The following is a 25,892-nucleotide window of genomic DNA, read 5'->3' on the forward strand; positions in this document are numbered from 1 at the left end:
AAATAAAGGGTTTCACAGCAGTCATATGTCAAGAACCAACAGAAAAACATCGTTGGATATGCCATTGCGAAGCTGAACCTTGCACAAAGGCGGTACAACGAGCAGTCTCCAGTGTCTCTTGGACGCTGAAAACAGAAAAGAGTAAAGACAGGTAGACAAGGGTAAATTGACAGAGTAAATTGACTAGCCGGTCATTCAGACTACAGACGGTTTCATTTGACGTGGTACACTGCCCGGGAAAAAGAACGACCCCTGACCACCTTTCTCGCAACCCCTCCTGCACCGTCGTCGAAAAACATACGGCAGAAGATACAGACGTGATGGTAGCACCTATGTCCGCACCACCCGAAAAGACTGCGAGAGAGAGCGAGAGCAGTTCATCATCGCCGTTTCGGGACTAGCCGATCGCGCGAAGGAAAGCCAGAACGAAACCCACACGCCCAACAGCTGCTGAATGCGTGAGAGTAAATTCGTCGGGAAGGTCCTGCTACCCCTGCACAGGCACGTCTAAAACAACACCATCGTACGCAACAACCACCTTTATCGACGAAGTTCACTTCTGGTAGTGCCGCGGGAAATGTGCAAAGGACGTCGTGCAAACTAACCACCGCCGGACACCCATGCCCCGAGGAATACCTCTGGCGGCTGACCGGAGAAAGGCAACCAAATCCGACATTACGTGAGAGGATGTTGAGTGTGCACAGCAGCAAAACGCGGACCGATACCGTCCTCTCGAGCCGAGCAGACCTGGACGTCGATATTAAGAGCCCTGACCTTAAATCCACAATGGGGAACCTATTCATACTGGTAGAAGCGACGTTTCATCACCACCGATTCCGTGGTAAATCTACTGGAGCGAGACGTTTTAGGACGATACGGGTTATCTCGACCATCTCGACGGCACGCAGTTCCTCTATGTCATTGTAGCAATGAAACTCTAAACCTTCCCCATATAATTTTATTTAATACCTATAATTATATGGAGAAGGTTTAGAGTTTCATTGCTACAATTGCATTCAACCCCATTTTGACGATGGATACAGTTTAAAAAAATTCTCTTTGTCATTTGGGACGCCGCGCTAAGACACTGGGGGTGTTACCACTGGGAAACTCTCATATTCCACCCTCAGGTCAACTCAGTGGAGAGAAGGAACCAGGAAATCAAGAAAGGCCCAATTCATCTTCAGGAAAAGGATCCAAAAACGTGGGATGCCTTGCTACCGATCATCTCGTGCACGCTCCGAACACGAACGCTGCCAGAGGCGCAAGTCACTTGCCCAACTCCAGTGCCTTCTTGAAGTTTGGGGTTCCGTATTATAGGAATCTACAAAAGGAAATTTCGAGTATTCGTCGATAATATGTAGTTAACATTTATTTGTTTTAATTTGAAAAAAGAACAAAAATCTCTATCAAATGAGCCTAATGAAAGTGGAAAGTGGCTATTTAAAAAAATTCAATTGTTTTTCGTTATTTATTTGTTTTTTGAACAATGGAATGCTGCTTTATTATGGGAGATATGGGAAATTAAAAAATATCAAGTCTATGCAATGCTGTATGCAACACACGCAATGAACACGTGATTTAAGCGATCGGTTGGTGTTCTCCTCGATCACGAATCAGGTCGGATCGAACTCTGGTCGGAGGATGCTGATTCGCCCACATGTGAACTAACTTCGGCCTCGATGCAACGAAATAGGCAAGCCATCAGCAATGTCAACCCCATTCGATATTTTGGAAATTAACTTCTCCAAATCATCTTTTACGGATCACATGTTTCTTGTTCCCAATTATGACAAATATTCGACCATCCATTGTCTAGACATTCTCCTTATTATTGGCAGCCTGGATTTGACAAGCTTTTCAGTAATTGTAATTCCCGATCCTTTCAACACTTTCTTATTCTGGAACCATTTGTTCTCGTGTATTTCTGTAGGTCCTTTAGAAAGAGCTATCATTAGCCCTTATGGGTATTTTGAATTCTCTAAAAGTGGCTAACAGTTTCGTAGAGCTTCCAAGATCCTTTAGAGTCCTTAAAATTCTCTCCTTTGACAGGCATTTAACCTATAAGAGTTTTGGCCTTTAAGGGTGTTTTGAAGCCGAATTTTCAGGAACATTTAAACGGCGCTATTTGTGAGATGTTTCTTCTGCATTGCTCAATAGCTTCCATAGCTTTTTAGTGGTCTGTAGAGGTACACGGTTTTTTTTAAGCCTCTTGAGCATTTTAGTGCCATGCAGGGCGTCTTTAAAAACATTGCGAGACTTTAAGACTGTTTTTAAAGGCTTTTTTTAAGGGTACTTGCTATCCTAATTTGAAGGGAACTTTTGTAAAGGTATCTAAAGGATTTAAGGGCTATTAAAACTGTTTACTCGTATTTAGAAGGCATGTCTTGAGAATTTATGAGTTTGTGTAGGCCCGCCATTGGTTTTCCAAATCCGTTATGAACCGTAAACGGTATCCTAGAACTTTTAAAGTGTTTTAGAATTTTCAAGTTGCTTAATTTAAAACATTTAGCTATTTCGTCTTAGTCTACGTTAACAGATTGAAAGGCGAACATTGAAAGGCTTTTAAAGCTCCCTTTAGGACTCCCTAAGATAATTTAATTTAATAAAGTGTCGCCCACAGTATCGAAAAGCCTTCTTTGAGTCCTTTGATTCTGCTTGATCTTTTTGGCCCAATTGGTCTTTTTGATTTCTTTGATCCCTTTGATTTTTTTATCCCTTCGCTCGCCCCTGGTTGACCTCTTTGCTCGCCTTGAGCGAGGGTGGAGGGAGGGTGATAGCGAGTGAGAGAACGTGGATGAGATCATGGAAGAGAGCGAGGGCGCGACTTGTTTGTATGTATAAAAATTGGGTAAAAAATAATAAGATACTAAAATGCCCATGGAAGTCAAGTCAAGAAGATATTTAGCATCAGCAAACTTCTGGTAGATAAACATGGAAACAGCACTCATGATGGGAACAGATTTAGGGGGCCATGATTGCATGAGTCAGAACGAGGCATTTGATTTTTCAAGAGTCTAGGGATCCGTTTTTGTTGGTCAAAATCAAAATGATTAAGCAAAAGTAGGTAAGTGAATAAATATCATCTAACGGCTTTTGATGCTGATGGATGGATGCGTTGATAGGTATTGGAGTACTGCCGACCCTCCTCCCCCCCTCGAGGTTCCAAAACTTAGTTATAACCCCTAAGTTGCATCTCAAAGTTTCATTAACTGCTGACCTTTTTCCACCTAGTGAAACTACTTTTTGTTTGTAGATAAATTTATTAAAATCACACTCGTTCGATTTACAGCATATGCCCAAAAAAGTTTTTCATTAATATCAATATCAAGATCTTAAAAATCCACCTCCACTCCACCTTTAACCCGTTTCCATTCTGAAACACATATTAGGTATAGGGACAAAATACAACCGTGAAATCAAATTTCTGAGGTTGGCAGCCCAATATACATGTAACTGCTATCAAATTTAAATTTTTCTGCAAAGTTAGTGAACCCATTTAATTAGAATAAAAATTATAGAAGCTTCACTAAATTACAAAAAATACACACTTACAAAAAACATATATCTTGCTGGAAATTGAATGCTTTCAGGCACATGCTGTGGCAATTCAATATTTAGAATTGAAATTGCACAGTCTTACATGTAAGTCTACAGTATTTCGACTAAAAACTTTGTAAAGACACTTACAGGGACAATTAATTGCTTATTTGCTATACTAATTATTGCTACGCATGTAGGTACTGTCATATTAAAAGACGCTCTTAACTTATGGACAGCTTTTGACTAGAATTGTTACAAATGTGACTAGTATATATTACTAACAATCCAGGTTCTTACGCTCCAAGTCAAACGGACTGCCGAATTCTGGAATTGCTTTAAAATCTGGAAGTGATCAAGCTTTTATTTCATAAGGGAGTTCCAGAATTTCCAGTGTTGCCGCCGTCGTTATTGCTAGCACCTTCCGAGGTTAAATTGTGATGTTGCTGTAAAAACTTGGCGGCGGCGGGAAAACCGTCCAAATCAAAGCCGGGAGGAGGAACGATTCCGGCCGTTGCCGCCGTTCCCTGAAGATAAGCCACCAGACGTCTCAGTTCGTCTAAAGCGTTTGCTTGCATCAGTATGTAGTTTTTGGCCAATAACAGCGTTGCTATTTTTGACAATTTTCTCACAGATGGCGAATGCGCGTACGGAATAACGCTCCTCAATTCGTCTAACGCGTCGTTCAAATCGTGCATTCGTCTTCTCTCTCTGGCGTTGATGTTGAGCCGAACGGCCTTGCCCTGTCGACCCTTTCCCTTATTCTGCAGGGCGTTCTGCGCATGGGGAAGTGCACGAGATGGTTGGGATCTGAGCGGGCAAATGAAAAAATTTTTTTCCTCAGATAATAGACTCACCTGTTGCTACCTCCTGGTTCGGGACTATTCTCATCCGAAACCGGAACTGCTCCTAAGTTCGGGGAACACACGCCTTGAAAGTAGAATCCACCTAAACCTACAGTTCCTAGGGGCGTCCGTCTTCCAGGTACCGCACTCTCTTCATTTGAATTGTGCGAGAATGGGACAAATGGTTGCTCAACGTTGGCTGCCGTTGATGAACTGGGACCTTCGCTTGTTGGTGTACACTGAAATGTTTTATACAATTTTATATTTTATGTACTTTGTAGAAGTTTCAGAGGTTTTTTAGTGGCGACCAAATTTGAGCTATTTTTATAATATCTAAAAAATTGGGGTTAGATATCCCTTAATTTTTTTTGAATTTTTATCTGACCGAAAAGGTTCTGAGTGTGGCCCTGGCCAGTTCAATGCGTGTAAAAGTTTGGGGGCGCAATAAAGACATAGGAAGCAAGGCGTATTTGTTCAGATTTTGTATATTTTGCAGTCGCGATTGTCAAGCTAACTATAGGGTATGGGAACTGCCGAATTTGTGGGAATTTTCCGTCAATGCAAGTTTGAATGATCTGGTATTTTGGATTTCTGGGGATATGATTGGTTAAAAGAAATTAATACCATTGGTTGAACAGATTCAAATAGTCGGTGCGCGTAGTTTCAAAAACTTAAGGTGGTAGGAATGAAAGCCGTGGGGAATTACGCACGAAGCCGCGAGGGAACACGGTGTCAACCAAGACAGCGTGCGTGTCGACAATCAGAAAAAGTCTAAGTTAATCACCCGTGAGTTTTGCGCGGTGTGGTTTCATCGGTGGTCAAAAGAAATTAAGTTCAAGCAGCCGGATAATTAAATTCAAAACCAACAAAGGTATCTCCGTTGAAACGCAAGATAAAAATTCGGTAAACCGGGGAGCATTAAGTGTCGTCAGAGCGTTTACGTCGTACCGCGAAAAGTGATTTTAATAATCCTAGGGGTAGTTTTTGGATTGTGAAATGGTTTTGCTAAATACTTAGTACCAGAGATTTTTGTGTTGAATACGCGCAATCCGTGTTTTGTCTAATTACCATGCGAGGAAGAAATAAGTTACGTGTAACTACTCTAATTTCGAATTATTTCAAAGTTGTGGACTCTTAGTTAGATTCAAGGAATAAATTGCAAAGAGGAAATTAGTTGAATTACGGACAGTAGAGGTTTTAAAGTTATCGCGAAGACTTTGACCCTGAACTCGTAAGTGGACTAAAAATAAACTGCATAACGTCCACAGATACCTAACTTATTTTCAATGACATTTCCGTCTCCTGACGGGTTGCGTAATTTTTGGAATCTCCTGGAATTCCAAAAAAAACTAACCCGCATTCCTTTACCAGGTCCGGGAGTGTCTACCCTTTGTTTTTTTTGTTCGGCGACCTTTTTGGAGGCCAGCAGAATTCCTGCCGCTTCGGGGATTTTGCTGCAGTGAATTACTGTAAATAAGGTAATGACTATCCAATCAGTACCGCCTATTTTCAAGGGAGCTAAAAAAATTAACCCTTGTCAGTTGAATAGCAATAGGTAAATGAAATCCTAAAGAATATAGAAATTGTATATGTATTTTATGTGGGCAACCTTCTAAAATAAATTAAAATTTTACAGTTGAATTTTAAATTTAAATACTGAACACCTAAAAAATTGTGATAAATATGGGGCAGTTATTATTATTATTATTGTTAAGTAAGTTAAGTAAGATAAAGGAGTGGCCACTTAAGTAGGATATGTACAATTTTAAAAATACGGGATTTTGAGCTAAAAAATTTAAATTAGAAGGAATGTAATTGAAGACGGAGTATACCGAAAAGGTCATTACAATAAAGATTCGTAACATTGAGCTATCCGTTGGCATGTTTATGCAGAATTATGAGCTTGTAGCTGTTTAAAAAACCCTGTATATTTTCAACAAAAAATATAGCACATTAAATTCTCTTTTCAAAAATATAACACTGCGGGGATGATATTCAAGTGATTCAAAAACTTCGAAAAAATTTTAAAAATATTAAAAAAATGTTCAAATGATTTCGAAAAATACAAAAAAGTTTCAGAAATAGTTTTTTAAATTCTGTTCCTTTTTTGAGCATTTTTGAATCAATATTGAATTTTTTTAGTGTATTTTAGAAACGAAAATTTAATATGTTACAGTGCATTCCATTAAAAAAATGAGGTACAGTAACTTTTTTACTTCAGGCCGTATGTACTTACTTATTCTGAAAACGGCAGATTCTCAATAATAATTATAAGAAAACGTTTGTATAAAACATTTTTCTATATCTCTTTTAATTAAGAAAATATAGGTCCATTTTGAAATTGACCGTTTTTTAAAATTTTCTACCATATCTCTGAAGCGTACTAATATTCTCAAATTTTTAATTTTACCCTGGAAAGTATTATTACAGCATTGATTAAAATGAGAGCTTTTTCCCCCGAGGCGATGCTTGTTGCTCTCATGTTGGTTAAGAACTATCGTGTTGATCATCTATTTACTCGTGACATACGCAATTAATAGCTATGCTCGACACAGATTGAAGGCTTTCAAATCTACATAAAACCACTTACAGATGGATGCCACCCCCACGTGGTAGAGGCACTACCACGTAGCCATTGTGGTGCGTCAGCAATCCCACGCGAGATGGGGTGAATAGTTGGTTCGTCTCCTTCAGAGGAAGATTCGCATTCAAATGACTTCATCGTAATAAATTATTAAACCTCATTGGCACATTAATTTAGTCACATCAATAATACCACCATTACAAAATACAGCATTTACGTTTAAGAATGGAATGCTTGAAGACAAAATTATCACTTTCTTATTAGCTTAGTTAAATTACGTCAGTTCTTTATATATTAATTTGTTAATCACAGAAACGCTTGTGTAAGTATACGGAGAATCTCCGTGGTGGTTGACAGATGCGACCCTATGAAAAGCACTTTATTTGGGGTTGCAGCGCAGTGGCGTATCGAAATTCTTTTTGTTCTTGTATACCTAATATCTGTAGATGCAATATAGCAAAGCAAAGTTGTGTACGTAAATCTCCAATTACCAATAATGTAGCAATAAAACATCAGAAATGACACGTTTAATTGCATAATAAAGAACACTGACCTGGAGTTTTATTTAATACGGATAAAGAAATTGAACAGTGACAGGTATGTGTACCTACCAACAGTTTGTTACGCCGCTGATTAGGGGCGAGGTTGGGTTGCCACCCTCAATCCAGAAACAAAAGAGGAAGCTGTTGTCATGGCAATGCACCCTTTTGCTGTAATGTGCTGCCTCCATTAGAAAAAGGATGTAACTGTACTTCGAAAATCATATTATACACAACACTAAGAGATGGCAGCAGGTACTGCATAAAAATGATATTCAAAACTATTCTACTTTTATTTCATAAAAAATGATTAATGGCGCCTAGCTAGATGTGTCATTTTTAAACTTTTATAAACATTTACAATGGGATATGTTAAAGCAGTTTTGAAGTCGCACTCTTTCACGCGAATACAGAATGTGGAAAATATAGCCTATTTACTCTTTAGGATGAAATCATTTTTATGATTATGGACTTTTTTTTTATTTTTCCAATCCATACCGCAGATCAGTCGGTCGGATAGATTCGTAGATGAGCGAAATCGCATAAGTCAGAAACTGTTACATTTACCCACCTATTTTGTTAGTCAAAAGTAAAATGTCAAGACGAAAGAGCTCAAAATTCAAAGTGAGTTAATGACATTTGCGTTAAATTTTGAAACAAGCGGTGTGTCCTTTTGTGCATCCTGTCGATATGATAAGTTTGATTTGAAACAAGATGGTCGCAGAAGCGCTCAATAGTAGGCTCTGGTTACACCTATACCAATAATAAAATTCGTAACCCAATAGTACAATAATTTTTAATCAAAACAATTTATGTGAAAATTAAAAAAAAAAAGTATGTCAGAAGTGGGATTCGAACCCACGCCCACAGAGTGGACCAGAATGCTCAAACTTGCATAGCAAGCTAAGGATACCTTGAGTCTGGCGCCTTAGACCGCTCGGCCATCCTGACATGTTGAATGTTTTGTAGGTTTTTTCAGTATTTCAATAAAACAAGTTGATTTTGTAATTTAGAAACTAAAAAGTCATTATTTTTATTGATTAATCTAAATAACTTTATACTCCCATAAAATAATTGCCACCGCTTTATTATAGCTAAAAATTAGGACGTTTTGAGCAATGTACTTGTACTTAACGATAGATGGCGATGTATATTATCGGGCCGATTCAAATATAGTTACAAAATACAACTTTTACTTTAGTACTTTTATTTTAGTCCGAGTTTTCACAGTTAATAATAACGTTATTCTGCAGATAAATACTGATCGATTACTGATTAATTTCTTAGCATACGAGAAGAAACTGATTGAGGAGCTACAATTTGCAACTTCATCTAAAATAAATTAAATTAAGTTAATTTAGAGGCTGATTCAATACAACGTTTCATTTCGGAGAAATGATCATCAACCATCATTTTATTATATGGTCCGTAAAAAAGTACGTACTGCAATTTTTATTACTAATACGCGGATGTACGGCATACAGAAAAAAACAAAAGTTGAAAACTGTTGGTTCAACAGGCTGGTGCACACGCGCCTGGAAAATGAAAAATTTGTCCGATAGTTATTCGCACACGGTTAGCGGCTAGGGCGTTGTGTGCGGGTGCACCATCCTATTGAAACCAGCAGTTTTCAACTTTTGTTTTTTTTCTGTGTGCCGTACTCGTACATAGGTACATTGTTGTATTAGTAATAAAAAAATGCTAGTCAATACAGTAGGTATGTACTTTTTTTACGGGCCACATAATAGCATCGAATAGCAAAATAACAAAAAAACACAAAACAAGTATAAATTGTGTACAACTCTTGTGTAGATAAAGTTTGAAACGAGCCATGAAGGGTAAAACGTGTCCCCGTTCCCACGTGCACGTTTTACTTTAAAAAACAGCATCTCAGGAAATAATTTATGGGGGGGGGGCTTAGATTTGCTTATCTTAATATCCACCTGGCACACCTTGAAGGTATAGACTACCTATTACAACAAATTCCAGGACTCGTTCCCCCAAAAGTAGTTGAAAACCGCAGAACTTGGTCTGGACGGACAGACAGACAGGCAGGCGTACCTACAGGCGGACAAAACGCAAACAATCATTTTACTTCTTTTAAAGTGTAGACATTGCAATTTTGCATTTTCAACATATTCTGAAACTACATCTTTTAAGACACATGCCATTACAGGATTTAAAATGTGCATAGTGCGATTATATAACGAACTACTGTAACGGTAACTACTGTAGCGGCTCGTGTATAAGCAGGTGGAAGATCACGAATCACTATTATGCATATTCTATTAATTGTGCCAGTTGGCTCGTCCTGCAGACTCTAAATTAGTCATTTGCCCATAACCCGCTGGTAGTCTTTTTACGTGCTGGTACGACTACAAAGTAAGGTTAAGTAGGTATATGCTAACTCACAATACTTTCAAATGTTTAAAATGTGCACAGTGTGATTATTCAACATATCAACACTATGGCGTGAAACGGCAACTTACAAAACCACAAAGGATTTAAAATGTCTACACTATAATTGCATTACTTATATGGAAATTTGAGACAATGCCAATGTACCCATATAGACGAGGTTCGTCGGAAAAGGCGATACAACGTTCGTCGGGTATTGAATTGAATGTTGGTATGTCTGTCCGTCTTTTATGCTTTTCTAAACCGTTCATCAGATTGGGATGAAACTTTAGGGAATTGTTGGACGTATGCCCGTGAAAGTATCTGAAATTCCCACGGGAACGGAAACAGAAAAATCCGGATTTTCTGTTTTGCGGTCAAAAAGAGACTTGACATTTAGAAAGTAGGTTTGCTTGAAGGGTTAAGTTGTATTCCTAAAGAACTTGCTGAAGTTCTCACGGGAACGGGATTCGCGAAAAGGCGGGACTGTTAGTAATGAACAAATCATAATGACGCGTCGTGTTTGTTTGCCTTTACAATTCAATGGCATCACCAATTTTTCTGTAATGTCCGTTTTTCCAATTCCAAAAGCTAGAAATGTTAAATGTGATATGGATTCGTAATTTATTTCTCTACAAAAAACCTAAATACTCGTTACCTCTGAATTAATTCGGGGAGCTAATATTTGAACATTACGATTGGGGTATTGTAACCCTACGTTGCGTGGCGCAACCACCACCCTGTATAATGATCGATTCAGCTCGTCGTAGAATTTAGATAGATAGTTGTGCATATGTATAATGAATCTACAATGTTTCACCTTGAAACGAATAAATTCATTTACAATTTCGGTCTGTGTTTTGGAAAAATCTTCAATTATGTGGATTAGTAGGTATCTTTACTTGCGCGTATTTTTTGGATTAAAGATGCAATATACAGTGTGTGTCAAGTAAGAGGTGTGACGTACGGTATGTTATTCGCAATTATACGATAAACCATAAAAACAGGCGCAACAGTATAATCTATCTATCACATCTGAAACCGAATTTAAACACTGGGTTAGATCAAAATGATCGACATCTATATGTGTAATTAATTTTGTTCAAATTCCTCCGGAAGTTCTGACTTCGTCATATGATTACTGAAAATCTGTGGGATTGTAGCCTAACAACCGAATTAATCAATTCACAAAACAATTAAAAGTTTATTCGACCACGCCCATCAATGGCCAAATCCGGAATAATTATTTGTTAATTTGGAACTTATTAAAGCACATCCAATTACATATTTAATTGTACGCATAGCATCAACCGGAATGAAAAAGAGAATTAAAACCAATCACTAATTATTCGTGAATACAATTGACGTAAAATAAACTGTACGTAGTTAATAGGATTGCAAAATCCGCACGTGTCACCCTGTGCATCAGAAAGAAGATTCTACGTCACCTTTAACATGGTTTTTGTTCAATTCCGCTGCATAAGTAATTGAAACTCGTTCCTCATAACAACCTGAGCTTTCGCATGAGTGCAAGGTATTTGATAAATGAGAAATAAATTCACAACCACCTGGTTGCTATTATGTGATGGTGATGCTGAAAGTCCCTTAGCAACGCAAGATCAATATAACAATCAAACGCGGGGCAGACGACTACGCCCTTGTTCTTAAACATCTCTAATAATATTGAATATAAAGCGAAAATAAACTGTAATAGTGGAAAATTATGAGAGAAATACTTTCATCCCCTTCCGAGTACTTAAACCACAAGTATTATACATTTCAGTGCATGCGAATAATGCAACGTTAAAGGGATTTGAGGTGAACTCGTGCTTGTAAATTATGGGTTTTCCATAAAACATTCAATTTTACTGAAGTCTGTCAAAATTAATTTATTTTATTGGTAATTACATAAAAGATCTTTTGTGGTCTTGACTGGTTGATGAAATCACCCCTACCTTTGAGTAATTAACAATTTTGCAGGATTTCTCCAGGTTTAGTTACGAACACGCTGTAACGACACATACAAGCATAAAAAGTATTTATAGCGTTGTATCGAAATTAAAAAGAAAGTAATTATAAATTAACAAAGAGGAAAAAGAGGGACGGAATGCATTATTGAATAATAAGGGCAAAGAAGATGGATTGGGAAAATAAATTACAGGAAGGAGAGAGGAACATGGTGAATGAAAGGGATGGAGCGCAACATCCCTAGACGGTTTCTATGGTTACACTCCAGAATTGTGACGTCAACACACATACAGTCTATTCAGTCAACAGAGGCTGATCGTTACACTAACGTTATTTACTCTGACCGACTATTAAATGCAATTTTATGCATTTGCGCTACCATACGTAAACTTTAATTACGCTACTTCGAAGATGATGCTCCGAACATACGGCCAAAAATTTCACATAAAGTTATTTGTGGTAGGGGTCCTTATAAAAATGCGATCAACTGGCATTACATCATGAATTACACATGGGTACCGACTATGTAGGTGTATTGATTTTTGAGGAGAAATGAAGTGTAGAATGTTAATTTACGAAACCCAGGAATTGCCTGGAACTCTTTTAAAGTATGTCAAGATCAGCACAGCCCTTATTGCGGTTGTTTCTAATAAACAAATAGAAAAATGAAAGTTTCGTGGAAGGATTTATCTAACATTTACGAGTAGCCGGCAGAATATGGTATTGCAGTTAAATTGTGTCCGATTTTCGTATCGCACTGCTTGTTTTCACATGACTTCTATGCCAAGAAACAAAAAGCAATTTGCTGCTATTTATGCAAGGTATAACAACTATTGATAATCGATTGTTGATATCAAGATAATAATCGACGAATAATGGAAATGTTCTCAGATTGTGTCGAAAGCTGATGTTGTAAATACTAAAACATTGAAAGCCTCGAGAGTCTTTTGAAAATTGATCTAGGTACCAATTTTTGAGATATCCCAAACTTTTTCAATTATAAGGGAACCTTCCCAACTGTAAGAGTAACATTCCAATTTCGATAAGGCTTGCCATATTGGTAGGCCTAAGGCAAGATATCAACATGCGTTGTAGGTCGTCGCTAAGAATGAACCCTGGATCGAAAGCGGGATATTGACGTAAAAGTGTCAACATTTATAGGTACACTTCGTTCTGTGGAGCCTAATAAGCGATTCCGTCCAAAGTTGGCGAGTGTAAGCCTCATCAGAGGACTAGTTCCCCTTTTATTCATAATTCATTGTTTCTACATGGTTTCACAATTAAACATACTTGCGAGAGCCATGATGCCTGAATAGAACGCGAACCCACCAACAAACGTTTCGGACGTGCCCAGCCCAACCTCCGTACCGAACTCGCATTCTGGGGTTGGTTCAACTTTAAAATTATTATCAATTATCATGGCACGGCAAACTCCTGGTTTCAAAACGAGTCCTTGGAGGACTTTCCTTCTCAACTTCAAAATAGCACCGGGCTTAGTACCGGCGCCCCTAGGGGTCGATCAAGATATCGACGGGCTCCTGGCTCGTGTGGTGGTTCTAGACTCCGACAAGGGGTCGGAACCGTCGTCATCACCAGAGTAGGAGGTAATCTAGTGCATCAGCATCGAAGGATGAGGTTTGTCTATGTATGTCGTCTAGATGGCTCTCCTCCGAAGCGTGATAGTCAGATACCATTATGGGATGTATGTATGTATTATGTAATTGGGCGCAAGCCTGTTGAGGGCCCAGAACAAGAGAGGGATAATAAATAAATAAATGCATAAATAAATAAATTATAAGAGGGACAGCAAATTGAACCATAAGACTTGCGTTTATGTCGAGAGATGATTCTAGTAGCTCTAAGAAAGTCGTAGGTAAACTTTTTGAACATAATATTTTGTTACATTATTTAGTTTAATTATTAATGAGATATGTTTAGCTGCTTTAACTCCTTTCATTTTGTCGAGTAAAGACACTCAGTTTTCCACTTAAATTTTGAAGTGATTTATCTGCTTTCCCGGGTCAGTTCTATACCAATATACATAAGTGGTTTGAAGTAAAACGTCTCTTAAAGTTATATTCCTTTAAAACCGCTTTTTTATAGGCAAATACGGCATATTCTCCAGCTGTCCTCTACACCGACCGGCTATAGAATCCTAACCTGAAACCGTTTCTTCAATGTTGAATGAATTTGGCTTGCAGCCGCACTATGCACGGACCGAGTACAGAATCCGAACTGCTACCGGAACCGTCTAATAGAAGTTACGCTCCCAAGTCCCAAGAAACAGTATCCAATGGCCTGCGTGTCAGACGCTACCGCAACGCCGGTTTTATAAGCAGCCTCGAAACAACCATTTGAGTTGGGCAAACCTACCTTAGCTTCACGAGCTCTTGAGGCTGGAAATTTGGACTAAAGATCACCAAAATGAAACCACCGGCTGCCACGCTACAGAAGACCATCGACCATCCGGTGGAGGAGCCTTAGGCCCTACAAATTATGACCATCCCGACAGCGAGTTTCTACGGGGACCAGCTAGAATGCCCTTCCAGATTCTTGCAAGATCTGGTGACACATTTCGTAGAAGTGGACATCCTGGATGGAAACGGCTGAAAATAACACCCGCAGCCGCAATCACCAACACCTTGGAATTGGAACACGAGGTCCTCGCGAGGTACGGCTTCCCGAGGGCAATAATTCACAGACAACGGGGTCCCAACTCCCCGTTCATCTCGGTTACGTGGAACGCGGGACTTCGGAAATGGGGATGTGTACATTGGACAACACCCATATGGCACCCACAAGCAAACCCGGCCGAACGTCGTGACCAAGAGATAAGGAAGAGCCTCCGCGCCCACGTCATAGGGAAGAACCCCGGCGCCTGGGCAACCATCCTCCCGAAAGTGCTGTTTGCTCTGGTGACAAGGAAGAACCCACCACCAAGCTACCAAGCCACGCGTCAGTGTGTGCTTGCGTGGGCGGTAATGGTTTATGCGCGCCTTATAGTTAAACGTGAAAGTGCGGAACTCGAGGAACTATTTGGCACGTTACATATACTATTTACTTTATTTACATCCGACATAAAATTGCATTTCTAACCACACCTGGTACTATAATAAATTGTAGCTGTGTAAACAATGTCACTTGTGACGTTGTATTTGGTTTTACATTTGGAATGAATTCGGATGCCTAATTTTTAATTAATGTCATCAATTTTTTTTCCCAAATCAACGTCGTGGGTCTTTTTACGTATTAACACAGAACAAATTTGCGAATCTAGCGTCTAGTCAATGTCTTGCTTGTTACCTTTCATTATTTCACGTATTTCTTGGAAGTGTTAGATTAAGGAAATTTTTGTACTTAAATTTTATTTGCTTTCAAAGTGCTCATTAAGCGACAGTTTCGACACGATTTATTAAGCTTTTCGTTTATTTGAAAAAGATAAAGGAAATTGTTTAAGGTAACGTAATAATTTTCATCTTTAAAAAAATTGTATGTTGAGTTAAATAAGGAAAATTCTTAGAATTAGTGTAGACGTGATGTGTTAACTGTTATTCGTATTGGTTAGTTGCGTTTCTATGCAGTGTTTATTGGTTGTTAAAGTTTTAAGAAATTTAAGTGGGATATTGGTTTAAATACGAGAGACGCACAAGAAAACGCTTTTTGCCAACTTCTAGGCCGAACTGCTATTCGTGCGAGGCAGTATTTTTTTGTATAAATTTTCGAGGCCGAGTTCCGGGTCGTTTGAAGAAGTTTGTTTTTGGCCAAGTCCGAAGTTGGAGTGCCGTTTTGTTAGAAGAGAAGAAGGAGTTTGATTTTGCCCAGTTCGTGGCGGAGTACGTGCTGACGTTGGGAGCAAAATTTGTGATGAAGTTCAAGATTATTTGTCAAAGTGAAGATCGGTCTGGTTGTCGTTGTGTTGTTTTCGAAAGAGGCTCTTGTGCGTGCATTGAGTCAATTTGTGGGATCGTTGGACGGCGATTTCAAGTTTTTGTAGGGTAATGTTAAGGAGAAACATTACTACAACTGCGCCGGGGAGAGGAAGCAGTGAAATCAAGTTATTGTAAGGCATGTGTTAGCAGGTGTTTTTGGTTTCCGCTAGATTTAATAGTGATTTGTGTGTACGAACAATATTCGGTAATTATATTCTCGGAGAACTGTAAGTAATTTTAAGTATTTCCTGATCATCGTCTGTAGTGGTTGTTTTTATCTGTGGTTTGTAAAATAAAACTTGTTTGTGCTCATTCGAACCCTTTTCACGGCGAAAGATAATTCTTATGCTCAACTACAATTAATTTTACTGATTCTGGCCCAAAGTTAATTGTAAGTGTTTGTAAAAATTTGGTAACAGCCCGTTTGGAATTTAAGGATTTTAATTTTGCCCACTGTCTGCCGGGAACCTGAAATTTAAGATGAGATTTAATCATTTTTCTGGGTCAGGGTGAGGATCTGCAACGGGAAAAGTCGTACCTAATTAAACAGCTGAAGTGTATAGTCTTTTTTTGGCCTGGGATCATTGCACATAGCAATATATTTCTAATTCCCTTTTAGCTTCCTTATGGTTAAATAAACAGAAACCAACTGGGGTTATGAATAAATGAAATAATTAATTTCCCTTTGGTGTTGAAACAAACATCTACACATACAAGGCTATAGTTGCGTATCTATATTTAGATTACATTTACTTCCAAATCGTTGCCGTATTGTACCTATTTTCCAAAGTACCCTCTTATTAATCGAGGAGAGGCAATATTTTGTATGTTTCAGGGAATTTCACAAGTAATTTATTTATAGGGTTTTAGTGCGCGTCCAAATCCAATTTCACATTCATGTATGTTTAATTACAAGTCCCAGTTGTCTACCGAAGTCTAGAAAAAACCAAAGAAACTACAGGAACACCACCTAGATAGTACAAAAGTTCTCCACCACATGCCTCGAACCCGGGGTTAATTCGATCTCGTAACCTTCCATATTAGTGCTCAGAGCAGAACATTAGTGCAGATTTTGCATGGAAGCCAAATCACACGTGACTGGTTGTTATGGCCTTTTTTCTTCATAATGAACATATGGGTCGCTACGTGAAAAAACAGGCAACCTTTCTCTCGTACCACCCAATTTGAAGACGCGACGATTTGGATTGGTCTTTTATTATAATCCCGATATGCATCTTTTTGTAAACTACCTAAATGTTACAAATTTCTTACAGTAAACCTGTCATCTGGCATTCTCCATCAACATCAAACATCAAAAGTGTTTCTAAAAAGTGTATCTACTTGCGATGGAATAGTCACGGGAATATTTGTTCCAGAGGGGTTACAAGATCCCTTTATACGAACTCCCTCTTAGAATACTAATCAGACCACTCATACATGCGCATACAGTTTACATTGCAAATTTGAAATTTCGGTGTTAATTTCGAGATGCTCAAAATTCCACACGTGTCAAGATTGTCGAAACGTTTCTGTGGGTCACTTGAATGCCTTCATTTGGTTTGTAACAATATCTGGACGCCATTTGCAATAACAATATAATTTTTGCAGTAATTCCGCGGAAAATTAGTGGCAAATTAATAATGTAAAATGCTCGTTGTAAAAAATTGATATGATGCCAATAGCCCGAGAGCTTGTTGGGGTTGAATTCGAACGAGGGGGATGCATTTGCGAGATAAAAGGGTTGCTCCGGTCTGATATAATTACGTAGTGAAGTTGGGTATTGTTTTATAGCTGCATTGAAAATTTAGTAATCATATTAAAGTCATGTTTGGTCCTCAGCGCTAGACCACACCTTCAAAGCTCTTCTCGAGTGTCTTTAATGGCAAAGCAATTTATTCGCTCAATACCCGCCAAACGCATTTTGAAAACTATAGCTATAATTGAAGTCCGATGTGGTCGATACCTAGAGTTTTCAAGCAGCAGCGGATAAAGGTTGGCACGTTAGTTACTTTTAGGCACGTAGCACTTGCAGGAACCCTTTCCAAGGAATTGTGGTGCATTTTTTTGGCAACAATAATGCGTTATATATTGAGTGACCTGCTCAAGTAAATCTCTTCTATAAATCCGGAATAGTTTGCGTAAGCTCATCTTTACAAGGGGTGCGATCTGGGACGTCGAGAGACGTATGAGGGGTTGCTAAGCAACCCTGCCCGACTACGGAGTCCGGGACCGGAGCAGCGATCAAGGTTACCGACACGGCCTGAGCTTACAAATTCCGGATGTAGAAGCCTCCGGCGAACGATTTGTATTGCACCCCTAAACCACCGATGAAGTCTGGAGCAGCAGTAAAAAGTGTTGTTGATACGGTGCATAAATGATTTCAATTATTACAACGTTCGTGTATGCCCTTAAATTCTCGCGGATCGAACATGTGTTCCATTTGGCTTATTAGAGAGGCTGCATTGCACTGCAAAAGTGACGTTCCCAATTAAGCGACGCAATTATATGAGGAGCTGAAGCATAAAATGCGATCAGCGGAGCCTCGCTAGGTGGAGAATGTTTCTCAAAATTGAAAAGAGAGAGCTAATTACGATCTTGTTAGTTTTACTCGCATTGTTATTCCAAACCGACCTGGAGATTATAAATGATTTATTTAGAATGCCGTTTCTCGTTTTTTATTGAGAAATTTTCAGACCACACTGTTATCTTGGTAACAGCCTGACTTATGCACTGAATTTGTAATGGTTAGTTACATAATTGGAAATGGTTACTTTAAAATCAGTCAAAAATGGATTGTAGCCACCAGCTCAATCGAACGGACCCTAGTCGAACTTACCTTAAGCCTGGTATTAAAACTAATCTACTCCTTGACATAGAAAATCGAATTCCATTTTGACTTTTTTCAACATAGGAAATCTGGTACCAATCTGGTCGATAATAGAAACTCAAAAATACCAAAAATTTGAGTATATTGAATCCCAAAAATTGTTATTTGTGACATATCGATATTAACCACCTTTTTCATAAATGGGAGGTAATTCAAAATACAATGCCCTACCCTATGGGTTAGGTTGCATAATAAAATAAGTAAATTTGTCAAAACCCTCACTGATCACCTTTACAACTAAATTAATTTTCTTTTTTTAATGAACTTATTTAAGGCATTAACACATTAGTGTTAAATGGAAAGGGTCTCGTAAAATTGAATAGAAACAAAATGAATTATTTACAACGATTTGAAATTGTAGGATACCTAATTTACGGCGATTGAAAAAGCAATACAGTACCCCCTTAATATTCTTCTTCTGAGATTGCGCAATCCCATAGAAATTGTCTGAGGACAAAGTATTCGTATTCGTACTTATGTGAAATACAGGATACACTATTTCACTTAAAAGAATTTCAACAAGCTGATGGTATTGGTATGATAGCGTGATATTATATAAACGAGCCAACAGATTGGTATTAACATTTTCTATCTGCTAAATAGATGTTGCTATGTGCAATGGCAAACGGTCACCCACGAACAGTTGTCCGGGTAGCTCGATTTTTTCCTTTGAGAAAACTCAGCAGCCTTGATCAACTCTACGATTCGAAAGAATTACATTACAAATTTTTAATTAAGCACCTGGCATAACCCTGGATGCCAACAGAAAAATACTCTTATCTAGGTCGTAATTTGGGCTCTATCCATTTACATATTAAAGAAATGTATTCGAAATAAATCAATCAAATAAACTGAAAGAAAAAATAACCGCTCATTAAATACCACGCAACAAGCGATCGATAGAACAAATTAATTTTAAAAAAAGTTTTTTCTATTTCGGTGTCACAATGATGATTTTGTACAACTGTTTTTGGCCGAAAACAGTTGTACAAAGACAGTGATTATAGTCGTTTTTTTTTGGTAACTCATCTCTTAAGTTAGCAGTTACTATTTATTACAAGTAGGTACTTCGTTGGGTACTTCCATGTTTGAACTTCAAAATGTCAGTCTTACTACGCTGCCAACCTAAAACTTAACCGCATAAAAAGTGTTCCCAACATAAAACATGTTAGTTCTAATGTTCCCTATAGTTTCTGATAATGATTTTTTTAATTAAATTAAAGTACCGAAATAGAAAAAATAGTATGAAAAACGCGTGTTACAATGCTTTATTGTAATACTCCTATCTTGCGGACACTCGGGGCTACGCTTCGCGTCGCCACTCGTGCCACAAGATAGTCGTATTACAATAGGTCGCATTGTAACACTTGTCTTTCAATATACTATTAATTGCCTGAACTGTTAATAATCCAAAATCCTCGGTCGTATTTCAATTTTTAGACAAATGTACCAATACAAAACACCAGGTGAAAATGCCTCGAAAGTTCACTCTTCGATTTTAACTATAGCACTTGAATCTTTATTTACACGACACTGATGGGTTCGGTATAATTACAAATCTCTGAATACGCGTAGCACTCAACTAGCTTTCGTTTAAAACATAAACTGTACGATTTTAAAGACTGACTGTCTTTCCAATAATACGGTCAAATCCTCGTAAAATCAACAAATCACTAAAACATAACGCGGCTATGTTTCCACGTCCAAAAAAAACAATAGAAAGTGTCTACCACCAAACAAGTCACGATTAATGTCCACCACCAAAAGAGCCATGACTAACGTCTTCTCCTCTACTTAGAAACCCAAATTCCTTTTCCGTTTCACTTCCTGCGTCTTTGAATAAATCCACCACCTGTGTTCACTACGGCGATAACACGTGCTGATCGCAATGACCGGAGATATTTTTACAAAAGAATAACTTAACCTATAACACATAATTCCTTTACACTCAAGTAAATAAAATGCAAGCGATTATTTAAATAAAAAATACATATTATAGTTGAATAAATAATTCTAAATAAAATCAACAGTGACTTTAAATTCGCATAAACATGATCGAAATTGTGTTCGTTCTGAATTAGAAACCAACATTTAACGTAAAAAATGAAATTCAACATGTACAGGGCGATAGGTGCCGAAACCAAATAGTATGTCTGCATGGCGTAGTTTGCACAACAATGTATAAAACTACTAGTTCACTAATGTCGCTACCCGAACTTCTTTTCCTCATCAGTTGAACAAGTTAGTCAGTCCCAATGTTGCTCTAGTCATCTGAAGTCTACGTCTTGGAACTGAGTTTGTAAGAAGGTGAGCAGGTTGTTCAGTCGAACTTGTATTCTATATATCCAGTAGTTCTTCTTGAACAGTCTCTCGAACAAAAAGGTGTCCTAACGTTCCGAGGTGTCCGGCCGTGGGAGCGTCGTAAAGGAACGAATTTTACGCTCAAGCGCTGAGTGGAAGTCGAGTTCGAAGGCTGCATATAGTGCGATTGGCTGGTCAAGCACTCTCGGTAGAGGTAGAATCTCCTTCTACGAAGAACCGCCGAGAAGGAGATTGAAGAACAAAATTCCTGGAGAACTACGCAAATGATCACCCGATAAGTCGTACGACCGGACGAGCCCATCCATTACAGTCCAAGAGGAAGGGGCGACGAAAGGAGTTCCTGCTCTCGTCGTTGCTGTTCTCTCTGTACGTGCGGGGGAGCCTGCTCCGTTGCGGGTCCGGTTTATTGGTTTCATATACGCATCATATTCCTACAAGAATATAACAATATCCGCCGGCCATTTATGCGTTCTATACAGGGTGTTCCGAAACATGAAGGCCATATAATGGAAGGAGATAATTATTTGGCCTATTTTATGACTAAAGGTTAATATTCACAAACCCTTTGTTACCTTAATACAGGGTGTTACGATTAAACCTCTAATTTATAAACGTATGCAAACGCAAGATACAATTTCAAATGCGAACTGTCAAAACTAATAAAAACAACAGATAATATCCAAATGACGCCATTTTAAAAAATTTGCTTTCATTTAGCCAACTACCAAATATCGTTATTTCTTTCTTCTCGATAACGGTCGGGATAAGAAAAAATTACAAGAGACCAAAAAGTTTCTAAAGAAAACAGGAAAATGATTTCTTATGTTATAAAAATAACCTACCAGTGGTGCATCGAAAAAAAAGTTTCAGTTGTAGAAAATGGAACGTGACCCCTGAAAAAACATCACCCTGTAGATTCTTACTATCACTGACATGACTAATGATATAAGTCCTTCAGCGTAACTTATAATCCAAATTTGAACCAAATATCTGAGAAACTGCAGGAGATATAAAGAACTTATAAATTTATAACACTTTGCAGATTGGTAACGAAGCTTTTGCGGACATATATTTATATGAAGTAGATTACGCATGTACATCGTATCTTTGAACACCCTGTATACCAGTATATTTACACGACGGTTGGTCTACTGACTGTAAATGCTTTTTATTCGGAAGTGTTGCTTAGGATGGTTCCACTTTCATCTTTGTACGTCGTTGCTGTGAAAAAAGATGCAGTTCTTGTGACCTTTAGGGATGTAACATTTTGAACCCTCAGTTTAATTGAAAAAAATATTTATTTTAGCATTGGAAATGCTTATGTTTTGTATATGGGTATGAAGTTACCAGCTTCCCTTCTAGCAGAAAAGACATTACAGACAGAAATTACAAGCATGTTACGACGCTTATTATTAACAAGCTCCTAGCGAGTTTATAATTTTGCGGTGTCTGTCCGTCCGTTCGTTAGTACGATAACTCATAAACGAATGGACCGATTACCGACCGAATTGGATGAAATTCAATATGCGCATAGCTTTAACCATATAAAACACAATTCCAAAAGTTGAGCCTAATCGATCAGCATTCACAGTGCCCTTTGCGCATCTCGACCATTTACAGACCGAATTGCAAACTTTCTTATTTATGAAGGTATTTAAATGAAATTTGGTGCATAGCCACTTGGAATAAAAAAAAATTTAACACCAGTTTCAAAATTTGGTTTTGCGCATGCGCAGTGCCAACTTTCTTATTTATGGAAGCAATTAAATGAAATTTCATACATACAGGGTGATTCCTATAGTACCTGCCACCGTTTGGGAGCGTGTAGGTGGTGCGTAGGGGAGTATTTTGATATAGGACACTTGGGGTCGGAAATCTAAAATAAGGTGCCAGAGCCAAATTTACCTTCTGGAATTTCGCGCCTGTAGGTAGTCAACCCAACCGGCCGGCGGTGCACACGGAGCGATCTCAGGCGGCGATGTGTGGCTGACACTTGATCAGAATTTTGTTTAAACCCACGAAATCCCGTCTGCAACGACGCGTATCAAGTGAATAAACACTATGGCAATAGTATAATAATAGTTGGCTAGATGTAGGAAGTGCATTGAGAACAACGGTGACCACGTTGAACACTTGTAAACGTTATTGCTTTTGACTGTCGTTTTCCCTCCTTCTCTCCCATGTCGCTTCCTCGCGCTAACTCGCTCTGCATCGCTCCGGGCGAAACGTCGGTCGGTTGGGTTGCCTACATACAGGCGTGAAATTCCAGAAGATAAATTTGGTTCTGGCGCCCTTATTTTAGATTTCCGACCCCAAGTGTTCTATATCAAAATACTCCCCTAGGCACCCCCTATACGCTCCCAAACGGTGGCAGGTACTATAGGAATCACCCTGTATACACTTTAAATAAAAGCAAAATTAACATCAGGTTTAAAATTTTGTTTTGCACATGCTATAGCCATATACCCAGGATCTCGTTTGCTATATTTGTTTAATTTATTCATAAAGTGATTCCGGGCGAATAAGGGTTATTTGTGTTTTACAGATGGCGTTATAGGTTATACGGTTATCATTTCCACTGTCTCCGATAATTATACGTCGCGCCCTGTATATCAAGACAACGCATTTGAATAAATAACAAAAGGGAGGAGAGAGTGATGCCGAGACAGAATCTCTTTGAATGACGACAATGTCTTACGTTATTGCAGGATTAATAGTAGTTTGCTAGACAATGTCAAACACTTCGGCGTTTGAAAGACAAAGGGATAAGAGGAAAAATGTGATAACATATTAGAGGAAAAAAGTTAATTTTCAGCACACTTCCCCGAGGGAATGTCGCTATTATGCTCACTTTGTGTCGTGGGTGATTGATCCATTTACGGATAGGTTACCTTCTGTTATTATTTTCAATTCCAGTTTTCGGAATATGATGGCTTATGTGTATAATCAGACAGAAGTACGAAATTTGTACCGAACTACTTTCTCCTTTGCGTTGTTACTAGGGCCTTTAGAGAAATTTGATCTATGATATCGAATTCGGTTTAAGTGTGACCCTAGTTCATCGGAGCAGTACCTACTACTAATGAAGCAATGATTACGGTATTCAACTTTCCTCGGGTTAAACTTTGGATGAGAACCCGAACCAACCTGTGAAGCGCCTTCCCACTTTTATTTATTGTTTTCGCTAAAAAGAAAACGAAGTACACTTGCCCACCTGCTATCAGTATTCTGAACTCTTTAGGGTACCAAAGATTAGGCACAATTTTAGTAATGCGTGTGTATTTCGTAAGAAATTTGCATCGTCTATAATTATTCGGCTTTAGGAATCATTTCAAATGCACCAAGAAATAAAGAAATACCTCTGGTGTTTGTTGGATTTTCTGTTTTCTTTTTTATTTTGTTTTCTACACTTGCTTGTATTTACACAGTAAATACAGTTTAGTTCTTTTTGGGCTATTACACTACGCAAACAAGCTGAAATTGTGGACAATTACGGTGAATGTACGAGAATCTAAAATTAATTGATGAAATTGAGGGATTCGAATCGAATTACACATTCTGTAGCGGCCGCTCTACGAGGGTTTGTTATTTACTTATGGGAAAAAGGTCCGGAATTCGTAATTTCGGGAAGAAGTGAATTAAATTGGTTATAGTAAATGTATAATGGGATGTACAAGAGTTATATATTTAAAAATCCCGGAAACCCGCGTTCGATCATGCGCGCTAGGCATAATCAATGGACGCACATTGTTAGGGGGTAAATACAAACCCACCCTTGCTAAAAGCAAAGAGCCAGAGTTTGTGAAACATGCAACAAAGAGCATTTGTTACCTTATTTTGCGCGGACCTATTTCTCCTTACGCTCGTGCGTTTTAAGGTAGTACGTTATTTGTGAAGGGTGTATGTAATGTGCGCCGCGTCGCTCGCGTTAATTCATTTTCAGCCTCTCCGAATCGTTTCGCTAACAAGATCATGGGCAAAACTGGAAGTAAGTAGATTTTGGCGCGATGCAATTAGAGTATCAATTTTGATCGATTTCTAAAGAAAAAATAATCAAATTGCGAAAGAATTAGAAACAAAAATGTTCCAGCGGTTGCCAAAATATTCGCCAAAAACGAAATTCGCGCGTCCAATCAAATTCGGCCACCAGGGGTAGTAATAAAAGTGGGGATGGATCTGTGGGTGATATGGGGGGAAAAGCGTGCGCATGGGGTGGAGACCGCCGCGACGCCCGCCGCGGCGGTACAGATAGTAAGTAGACTGACTGGCGTCGGCAGGTCTGCGACATCTGACAACCTCTGGTAAGTGTTCTATATAGCTTATGCATTAAAGTGGTTGTGGTAGATTTCCTGTTTAGTCACCCTTGCATTATAGATACTCCGCCGTTATAATTAATTCATATCGTTTTATCGAGAGTTCAAATTAAGTGTTTCTCACAATATTTCCTCAGTTTTTCGGAGTTACAGTGATTGGTTTTTTTTCGGATATGTACACTTCCGCAGTGATTGTTTGAACATTTGGACCATCTTTACGGATATCCAGAAGTGCCTTCATTTGATTAATACGAAATCAATACAAATGTTAGTAGTTTATAGTAGTTGCCACTCTGACGCGATGTTTATTTAATTTGATGATAAGATAGTAGAACCCCATGTAGTTGGTCCAATACACAAAAATTATATATAGGTACAGCGCGAATCGTGACATTTTTGGGAATGTATAGTTTAGAGTAATAGATTTCTGGTTAGGTAAATTTAGTTTTCAAGCACAATGACTGAAAGAGTAACAATTAAAATTGAGTTTTGTATTTATATCACGTTTGATAAAGGTCAAAGCATATATTAGTAAACGGAATACGACAAGACAGGGTTAGGTTATGTA

At 38.4% G+C, this 25,892-nt stretch overlaps 1 protein-coding gene and 1 non-coding gene across 2 annotated transcripts; both read right to left on the minus strand.

Moving 5' to 3' along the window:
- Nucleotides 1–3,255: 3,255 nt before the first annotated feature.
- LOC116175386 (class E basic helix-loop-helix protein 23-like) lies at nucleotides 3,256–7,333 on the minus strand. The gene is made up of 3 exons (XM_031493474.1): nucleotides 6,976–7,333; nucleotides 4,398–4,624; nucleotides 3,256–4,350 (listed from the first exon to the last, which is right to left on the minus strand). The coding sequence occupies exons 1-3, from the start codon at nucleotides 7,105–7,107 to the stop codon at nucleotides 3,909–3,911; spliced, it is 801 nt and encodes a 266-aa protein (XP_031349334.1). The 5' UTR covers nucleotides 7,108–7,333; the 3' UTR covers nucleotides 3,256–3,908.
- A 1,012-nt stretch (nucleotides 7,334–8,345) lies between these two features.
- On the minus strand, nucleotides 8,346–8,459 carry Trnal-caa. The gene is made up of 2 exons: nucleotides 8,422–8,459; nucleotides 8,346–8,390 (listed from the first exon to the last, which is right to left on the minus strand). It is a non-coding gene; the product is annotated as a tRNA-Leu (tRNA).
- Between the last annotated feature and the right edge of the window lie 17,433 nt (nucleotides 8,460–25,892).

Source organism: Photinus pyralis, unplaced genomic scaffold (assembly GCF_008802855.1).
Source record: "Photinus pyralis isolate 1611_PpyrPB1 unplaced genomic scaffold, Ppyr1.3 Ppyr1.4_LG7, whole genome shotgun sequence".
Classification (NCBI taxonomy): domain Eukaryota; kingdom Metazoa; phylum Arthropoda; class Insecta; order Coleoptera; family Lampyridae; genus Photinus; species Photinus pyralis.

What these genes read in the sequence shown, in the direction of transcription:
- LOC116175386 (XM_031493474.1), bottom strand. Translation starts at nt 7,107, where the DNA reads ATGAAGTCATTTGAATGCGAATCTTCCTCTGAAGGAGACGAACCAACT. An exon ending in CGTGGGGGTGGCATCCATCT is followed by an intron (nt 4,625 to 6,975) that starts GTAAGTGGTTTT and finishes AAAACATTTCAG; the next exon opens with TGTACACCAACAAGCGAAGG. An exon ending in GAACCAGGAGGTAGCAACAG is followed by an intron (nt 4,351 to 4,397) that starts GTGAGTCTATTA and finishes TTGCCCGCTCAG; the next exon opens with ATCCCAACCATCTCGTGCAC.